The sequence below is a fragment of the Carlito syrichta genome, unplaced genomic scaffold (assembly GCF_000164805.1).
Source record: "Carlito syrichta isolate Samal-C Ts95f unplaced genomic scaffold, Tarsius_syrichta-2.0.1 Scaffold303771, whole genome shotgun sequence".
NCBI lineage: Eukaryota > Metazoa > Chordata > Mammalia > Primates > Tarsiidae > Carlito > Carlito syrichta.
Window position 1 is genome coordinate 10,735 of NW_007247867.1, and position 9,708 is coordinate 20,442.

Here is a 9,708-nt window from a genome sequence, read left to right on the forward strand (position 1 = left end):
ATAATAGATGCTGGGGACACCAATGGGGGGAGGGGAAGGGGACTGGGTTCAGAATTTGCCTATGGGGCACACTGTTCACTATCTGGGGAATGGGCCACCTGAGACCCAATCCCCACATCTGCACAATATGCCTGAATCTAAAATAAAAATGAAAAGAAAAAAGCAAACAAAAAGGAACAAGAAATGGTGCAGTTAGCATTACAATGGAAGTAGAGATCTCTGCCCACTCATGGCTCCAGAGACCTTCCCCTGCATCTGCACTGACAGCATGGAACACTCACAGGGACTACACTTGGCTCCAACTGTATCGTGTGGTTTGGTTCGGCTGGCAAAGGTACCATGGCACTTTCTGGAGCATTTGGCTGTCTGGAGCTCTGGGACCCTTGTGTCTCAGGGGAAGGGAGGGCCATCACCGATTTCTACCTACGTCTCTTGCTGCCAATCAAGTTGCCTGAGTTTGGGCTTGAGGCTAAGAGGAATACTCTTTTGGTACCTTTCCCTGGTGTGAGGTGAAGCTGTGTTTCTGTCTCCACCTTAGCCCTGAGCTATGGGTCAAACCTCGTCAGCCTGAGGCTCTGTGGTTGATCCTGAGGGACTCTTTAATCTGCACAAATGAAGTGGAGAGGGAAATTGTGTGTCAACTTTTAATGAGACCCCAAGTGTCAGTGAAAGTCCTTTGACTTGTTTACAAGAAAACTTGGAATTGGCTTCCCTGGGATTGTTAGGCAGAAGAGTATAGCAGGTTATGCTGACTGGTGTCCCATAGGCGACTTAATGCCAGTGAAGACTCTGTGTTCATCTCTTATGTGTCCTCCAGGAAAGGTGTCCTGGGGGCATTGACAATGGGCACGGAAAACTTAGGAGCAGGGCTGGAGGTGGCAGGTTTGAATGAATCCTACTAATTGCCTGACTTGGAGTCTCTATGACATCACTTCAGTGAGTTGTCTGGAAACTTGCTTTTCTTCTTTTTCAAGAGAAATTCACTGACAATGCCAACAATCGATTTCTCTTTGGGGTCTTAGACACAGATTAACAGACAAGGGAAGACTTGGGTAGAAGTCTGGATGACTTTGTGCCTCAAGACATTCACTCACAACAGACAGAGTTAGATTAAAATCCTGGTCCAACAATTTCCTGGCTATGTGGCCTTAGTGAAGCCTCTCGGGGCTTCTGTCTGCAAATGGGAAAGCTGATAGTAATAAGGCTTGCTTCATGGCATGGTGTGTGTAAACTTCCTGGCACTTAGCACATGCTCGATACATGCTAGATGGTATTATTTTGTCAGTCAATAGAATCTTGAGGGTATTTGGACACAGTGATTGTGCCAGACATTGCTTTCCTTACTTTATCCCATGCCTTTACATCTCATCCATTCATTCATTTGTGAAATGTTTGTTAGACACTTTCTGTCTTCCTCCAGGAACTGAAACAAGAGAGCAAGGGAGATGAGGTCCTCTGCCCTCCTGATGCCTGCCTTCTCATGGGAAACAATAATTCAAGACTAAGACTGCTCTTTGGGCATTTCTCCCACTCAGCAGAAATTATAAGAGGCGATGAAGAGCAAGCCTTGTTCCAAGGCAAGGACTCTGGGCTTTGGAGAAACATCATTTATTATTGCTTCTTGGGGTTCAGAGCCAGAGAGGGAAGAGTTTGGGGTTGAGGATGCACAGCATGGGGTCTGCATCCATCTGAGGGGGCTGAGCACAGAGGCCTGAGTCAGCAGCTCTGCCTCTTCTCACAGATGTAAACGAGGGATTCTGAGTCACAAGAGGAGTCACTCCAGTGTCCCTGCTGGAGCATCATTACACAGGCTGGGGCCGCTCCATTGCCATTCAGGTCCTTGGAGTTCCAGTTGCTGGGAAAAGACATCCACCAAATCCCTTAGCGATAAGGTCAGATATGAAGCCCTCAGTCCTGCCCTCTGTGGGTTATGACCTGAACCCGGAGGCTTGAGCAGCTCCCAAAGAAAGTCATTTATTGAGCCTACTGTATGGTAGTCATCTGATCAACCCTTTCCTGTTTTGTTCCAAGTGGAACTCACCTAAGGGTAGCAACAAGGTCCAATCTTCTGAGAAGCTGAAGGTCTTCCAGCTCCTAGACCACTATCTGGCTGCTGCATCCCTCTGACCCTCTCCTCTTCTCTGAGGCCCCTTGAAATCATATGCATTCCACCCAAGTTCTAGCTCTGCCACTTGAATCTATTTGGCAAGGTGCAGTGTTGTTTTGTTTTTTCTTTTTTTTCAGACAGGTTCTCACTCTACCACCCAGACGAGAGTGCAGTGGCACAATCTCAGCTCATAGCAGCCTCAACCTCCTGGACTCAAGTGATCCTCCCACTTCAGCCTCCCAAGTAGCTGGGACTTCAGGCACGCACCACCACACAGCTAATTTTTTGTATTTTTTGTAGCGATGACATCTCACTATTGCCCAGACTGGTCTCAAGCAATCCTCCAACCTCAGCTTCCCAAAGTCCAAGGATTGCAGGCATAACCACTGCATTCAGTCATGGAAACCAGTGGTCTTAATGTCTCTCTCTGAGCTTCTGTTTTCTCTTTTGCAAAAAGGGAGTATGTTCTGAATGTGTGATGACCAGTGCACGTAAGGTACACAGAAGGTACTCAAATTGCAGATGATTTCTTCCCTGGGCCTAGACCCATACACTACAGTTTGCCAGGCTGGGAAAGGAATTCAGGCAGTGGGAAAGGTCGCAAACCAAGGCACAGAGTGTAAGGATGCAGGGAAATAATAATAAAAGGTATAGTGAATTGAACTTCGTCCCTCAAAAAGATATGCCATGTCCTAACCGCTGATACCTGTGGGTGTGGAAAAAGGATCTTTGCAGATGTAAGTAACTGAATAATTTCTTTTTATTTTTTGAGTTGGAGTCTCACTCTGTTGTTCAGGCTGGAGTACAGTGACAGGATCATGTCTCACTACAACCTCGACCTCCTGGGCTCAGGTGATCTTTTTGCCTCAGCCTTCCCAGTAGCTGGGACAACAGGTTCACACCACCACGCCTGGCTAAAATTTCTTTTTACATTTTTGGTAGAGACAAGGTCTCACTATGTTGCCCAGGCTTGTCTTAAACTCCTGGACTCAGGCAATCCTCCCTCCTCACCTCCCAAAGGGCTGGTAGCCACTACACCTGGCCCTAACTGAAGGATCTTGAGATGAAATCATGGTGGTTTAGCCAGGTGGGCCCTAGCTTCAATGACAAACATCCTTGTAAGAGGCTGAAAAGAAGAGACACAGGGGAGAGGAGAAGCCCACGTGATGTGAAGATGGCGGCAGAGATGGGAGTGATGCAGCCACAAGCCAAGGAACGCCTGTGGCCACCACAAGGTAGAAAACACGAGGAAGGATCCTCCCCTAGAGGCTTTGGAGGGAGCACGGCCCTACCAACACCTTGATCTGGGGCCTCTGGTCTCCAAAACGATAAAATAAAAAGTTCTGTTATTTTAAGCCACTCAGTTTGTGGTACTTGGTTACAGCAGCCACAGGAAATGCATTCAGTTGGCAAGTGCTATATAATTATACTCCTCCTGAATAGGCCCAATGCTCACTAGCACATTCAAGGCTCTGAGGAGTCCTGCCACAGAGAAACCAGTTTGGAACCGAAGCCATTATTTTTCAAGCATTTAAACTGGGAACACTTTTCTCAAATTACAAAATAATGACTAAGATAGTAGGGTTTCAGGCAGTTTGGGAGCAGCTACAGGTAAATAATTGTGACTGAAGGAAAGAGAAACCTTGAGTGGCCATAAACTTGCTTCTGGAAAGCCCTGCCAGCCACTGAGGGGGAGAAGGAGACTGCCTTGGTGTCAAGGGAGATACTCACATGTAGGTGAGGGCTGAGCCATCAGTCCACCTGTGGGCGCCTCCTTGGTCCTCTTTGAAGAGGCCTATCCAGGATGTTACCTGTTCAGTCGATGTTAGGAAGTCCTGGATGGGAGAAGGTACATTTTGGAGGCAGAATTCATTCAAAGCTGAAAAGAAGAAGGGGTCTGGAGGAGGACGGAGGTGCAGAGGAGCTGTCAGAGGGGCAGGCAGATGGATGCAGGCATGAAACACACTCCCTTTGAACTCTGACTTCAAACACCAGATACATGATGTCATGCCACATGACTTCTGACAAGTCACTCACCCCTCAGTTTTCTCATCTGTGCAAAGGAAAGAATAGAATTCTCTGCCTTTTGGTATATTCTCAGAAATTGAGTCAACTGTGTGAAGAGGAGGTACCTAGAAAGACACACTGGACACATACAGGCTGTGAGTGTATATGTCAGAGCAAGCAGTTTGATCTGTTGGCTGTGGGAGGAGTTCTGTCATGAGACTGAATCCAAAGGACATTCATGGAGACCCTACTTTGGGTCAAGCTTTGTTCTTGGCCCAGGAGACCCAGAGATGATTCAGATCTGACCCAACATTGGTGAGCAGGCAGCCCCAATGCAGCATGAAGTGCTGTGATCAAGGTCTCTAATGGTGCTACAAGAAGATATAAAGGAAAAGTGTGATTGTGTTGGGGTTTTGATGGCTGAGTAAGGGTTCTCCATGCAGACAGAAAAGGGAAGGGGCCTCCAAACACAACGACTCATGTGAATCAGAGCTGGAGGCAGGACCACAGTGCACAGAGTCCATTCCCTGAATGACAGCGCAGTGAGAATGGGTTAGTGCAAAATGAGGCAGGTCTTCATATTAGGATTATTATGCCAGATCTTAAAGGAGACAAAAATATAAACCCCAAAATTCTTGGGTTTTTATTTTTTATTTTTTTTGAGTTGGAGTCTCTGCCTCCAAGGCTGGAGAGCAGTGACACAATCATGACTCACCACAACCTCGACCTCCTGGGTTCAGGTGATCCTTTTGCCTCAGCCTCCTGAGTAGCTGGGACTACAGGCTTGTGCCACTATGTCTGGCTATTTTTTTTTAATAGAAGCAGAGTCTCGCTATGTTGCCTGGGTTGATCTCAAACTCGTGGGCTCAAGCAATCCTCCCACCTCAGCCTCCCAAATTGCTAGGATTACATGCAAAAGCAACTGCACCTGGCCCCCGAACCACAAAATTCTTGTAGAATTCTTCCTCTACCCCCACTAGGGTTTTACCTTTCCCTTTCCTACCTGTTCTGCTTGGCTGTTGATGATAACAAGGTGAGCTTTCTTCTGGGCACAAGAATCATTGGCCTGGGGCCAGGTGAGATTGTCCAAAGAGAAGAGGTAGCAGGAGCCCTGAAAAGCCTTCCAGTCCATGGGGCAGGACATGCAGGAGAGTTCTGAGGATGGAGCCATCAGCAAAGTCAGCATATCCAGCTGTCCACCCAGTAAAGACATTTGTCACCCCCTACTCCCTACCTGCCACCTTCCTGATGGCCTCCACTTGAATACACTTGGCAACAGGGAACTCACTACCTGGACACCTGGTGCTTTCTGTTACTGGAACACATCAGAAGAAAATACTAAAATGCTATAACTATCCTATTAAGTGGGAAAAAGTAGCTCTAAGAATAGTGTGAATTAGCTGGGGGTGGTGGCTCACACCTATAATCCCAGCACTTTGGGAGGCCAAGGCAGGAGGATTGTTTGAGCCCAAGAGTTCAAGATCAACCCTGGGCAACATAGCCAGACCTTGTCTCTACAAAAACAAACAAATAAACAAAAAACATCAGTCAGGTATGGTGGTAGACACCTGGAGTCCTAGTTACTCAGGAGACAGGCACCAGGTTGAGGCTTTGGAGAGCTGTGATCCTGCCACTGCAGTCCAGCCTGGGTGACATAGTGACACCATGATTAAAAATAAATAAATAAATAAATATTTTAAAAAGAATAGTGTGAATAATAGGCTACATTATATATATATATATATTATATATATGTTATACATATGCTCCGTTTATATATAAAGTATATGTTTGATGTTCTTTGTTTGCTTAAAGAATCTATACAGCAGCAGTCCTCAACCAGGAGTGACTTTGTCCCCAGGGGACATCTAGCAATGTGTGAAGATATTTTTGGTCACCACAACTGGGGGAGAGGTACTACTGGCATCCAAAGTCATATTCCTATTTTACTAAATGAAATAAGAGAAATACTGCATGATCTCCCTTATGCATGGAATCTAAAAAAACAAATTCGAAGAAACAGAGTAGAATGGTGGTTACCAGGGGCTGGGGGAGAGGGATGAGATGGGGAGATCTTGGTCAAAACCACAAAGTTTCAACCAGACAGGAATAAGTTTTACTGATCTATTGCACAGCATGGTGACCACAGTTAACAATAATGTAATGTATATTTCAAAATTGCTAAAGCAGTAGATTTTAACTTTCTCACCACACACACATAAAGATAAGTCGGCATAATTATGAATGTGAAAACAATATTGTACTCCAAAAATATTTACTACCATTATTATTGTAGAGACAGGGTTTTGTTCTATCACCCAGGTTGGAGTGCTGTGGCATGGTCATAACTCACTGCAGCCTTGAATTCCTGGGCTTAAGTGATCCTCCGCCCCATCTCCCTAGTAGCTGGGACTATAGGCACACACCACTTAGCCTGGCTAATTTTTTATTTTTTTGTAGAGATGGGGTCTTGCAATGTTGTCCAGCTTGGTCTTGATTTCCTGGGCTCAAGAGATCCTCCCACCTTGGCCCCTCAAAGTGCTGAGATTACAGGTGTCAGCTACCATGTCTAGCCTATAATTAATTGTCACTTAAAATTTTTTAATAGAAAGAAAAGCATCATATTTTAAATATGCAAGGCTGGGTTTGGTGGTTCATGCTTGCAATCTTAGCACTTTGGGAGGCAGATGTGAGAGGGTTAGGGAGACCAGCTTGGGCAACTTTGTGAGCCCCTATCTCTACAATAAGTAAAAAATTATCCAAGGGTGGTGACACTTACCTGTAGTTCCAGCAACTTGTAAGTCTGAGGCAGAAGGATCACCAGAACCCACCAGATTGAGGCTGCAGTAGCCGTGATCACTGCACTCCAGCCTGGGTGATAGAGTCAAACTCTGACTCATAAAACATATATACATGTACCACAAGGGTACTACCTATAACAGGATCTGACCTGATGGAGTTATTTGGGACCCAGGAATATACATTTTAGCAAACTCTCCAAGTTTTTCTTACATGCTGCTGAGACCCGACCACACTTTGCAGCACTCCATCGTGGTGATCAAAAGTGAAGGCTTGAATCCTGACCATGAATCTGCAGGAAAACACTCTTCATTCCCCTCTCATCTGACTGCAGAAGGAACTGAAGCTGAGAGTTGTGAACTGGGCTGCCCAGATTGCATGCAACTGCACACCTGTGGGGCAGACTTAACTGTCCCCCAAGTCTTGCTTTCAGGTATCCCTTCGCTACTGACTTGGTGTGAACACATCACCTCAACTTTCTCGATGCTCCACTAGTACTAAAAAGGAAGGCTTTGGGGTGCCCTTCTGAGACCACTGTGCTGCAGGAGACCCTTCCCCCACCCACTGTCACAGATCCTGAAGAGGGCAAGAAAGTATAGCTCCCTCCATTCTCTCACCTCCCCTCCCTACTCCTCACCATTGCCTGTTTGGACAACTTTCATTTGCCGGAACATTTCTCCCCGAATGAAGTCCCGGTCATGACCAGCATCTGCCAGTCCCTGTGTCACTGAGACACCCAAAGAGAAAGTGCTGGTGAAGGTCTTGGGGGGGTGGTTGGAATTGGGAGTTGATGGGATATGATTAAGGGGAGGGGCCCAACCTCTTCCAGCCCACCTCACCTTTTTTGTTCAGTTGTATGACTGCATTCTGCACTTGCTGGGTCAGCTTCAAGACTGGGGAGAGGCACAAACAGTGTGTTCTGGACTCCCCCAGACCCCAGAAACTCCCCAGGGTTTCTTTCTGTTCCTCAAACCGCCGCCCCTCCCGGAGCTAGCACCTCCTCCCATCCCCAGGACAAGGCACTTTGGGGCTCTAAAATGTCTGATCCATTTTTCAGATGAGGAAATTGAGACCCAGAGTGAGTAAAGTTCCTTTCCTAAGAGCAAACAGCTAGTGAGTGGTATGGAGGAAATGTTATTCAAGTGTGTCTGACTAAAGAACCAACTCTCTAAACTGTTGGGGGGGTACCTTTTTTTTGGTTTTGTTTTTTGAGTTGGATTCTCACTCTGTCACCCAGGTTGGAGGGCAGTGGCATGCTCCTGGCCACCACAGCCTTGACGTGCTGGGCTCAGGCTTTCAAGTAGCTGGAATTACAGGCATGTGCCACTATGCCTGACTAATGTTTTGATTTATTGTAGAGATGAGGTCTCACCAAGTTGCCCAGGCACTGGCTCAGGCAGTCCTCTCACCTCAGCCTCCCAAAGTGCTGGGATTATAGGCATGAGCCACCACACTTGACCAGGGCTGGGTTTTAAGGAGATACTCACCAGTGATATGGACCTGCTCTCTAATGACTCCCCTGCAGCCCACACAGACCCCCCAAGTGCCTGCCCCTGACGTTGGTGGGGAGGTCAGCTCCCTCCTGTCAGTACTGCTATCCCCAGTGACACAGACCAACCACCCTTCCTGCTCCACCCCTAGGCCAACCCTTCCAACTCCAACCCCAAACTACCAGGTTGGGAGCCTCATTTCCTGTGGCCACCTGGTCCCCACTGGCCCAGTTGTCTTACCCTTGGGGAGAACCACACTGAGAGTAACAACCATGAGGAGCAGAATCAGAGACACTACAAGACAGAGATACTTCCAGGTCTTGTCCTGGGACTTCTGTCTCTGTTGCCCTAGAGGGAAAACAAGATCAGCCTCCCCGGCTCTTCAGGAACACCCACTCTTTTTTTCTAGGATACTGAGGCTCCTCTCAGATAGGCTGGGGGAAACCACTGACTACCCTGTGCCCTTTGGGATTCCTTAATGAACCCACTAGAAGGTGAGGACTCAGAAAAGACTAGAAAAGGAAGCCTATCCTTCTGTGATGAGGAGTACTGGGGGTGATGGCTGACAGAATGAGGAGGGGGCCTCAGGAAGATGGGAACCCCAAAGCTTTCCCATACTCCCCGCTGGAGTTAGAATGTAGGGGCAGTCTATCACACAGATCTTGCTTGCATGGGTTTCTGGTTCCAGCTCCTTGACTCACCTGTTTCCTCCAGCCTGGGGGGAAGTCTGGTCTCCAATTCTGAGAACTCCTTGGGATCCTTGCAGCCACTATCCTTGCCTTCAGCCATGGCCATAGCCTACTCCATTCTGAGATGTCTCTCCCCTGCAGGGTTAATCTGTGAAACTTCACCCAGCCCTTGGTAGGAAACATTCCCCCACAACCCTCTTATACGGCTCTTCCTTCCTGGCTTAGTGTGGGGCCCAAGATCTCTAGATGGCTGATCATCAACATGGTGAGGAAGAGGACCGGGGAGCCTGAGCTCAGGAGGTAGTGGGCACCTAGTCTTCTTTCAAAGCTGATTTCTATCCAAGGTGATTGAAACTTAAAACAACCCAGAACACAATCCTAATTCCTGTCCTAATACCACCACCACTGCTGCCACTCTCTGCTTCTAACAACTTGGCTCTCAGTTTTGAAGGATCAAGTTGTGGCCATTTCAACTTAGGGAATCATTTGTATGACTCTTTTCTTGGATGTTGAAGATAATAACACTGCTCAACTGCTTTCATTCATCTATCCAGCTAGCTACCTAACTAGATTTTTGCTACTTCAACATTGAAGTATTTTTAAGTGGCTGGGCTCG

General features: G+C 47.2%; 1 protein-coding gene across 1 annotated transcript; it reads right to left on the reverse strand.

The window, feature by feature from the left end:
• Positions 1-1,716: 1,716 nt before the first annotated feature.
• LINC01835 (long intergenic non-protein coding RNA 1835) lies at positions 1,717-9,275 on the reverse strand. Its single transcript, XM_021712947.1, has 3 exons — positions 9,105-9,275; positions 3,839-3,942; positions 1,717-1,855 (listed from the first exon to the last, which is right to left on the reverse strand). Exons 1-3 carry the CDS (start codon positions 9,273-9,275, stop codon positions 1,717-1,719), a joined length of 414 nt encoding a protein of 137 aa, XP_021568622.1.
• Positions 9,276-9,708: the final 433 nt, after the last annotated feature.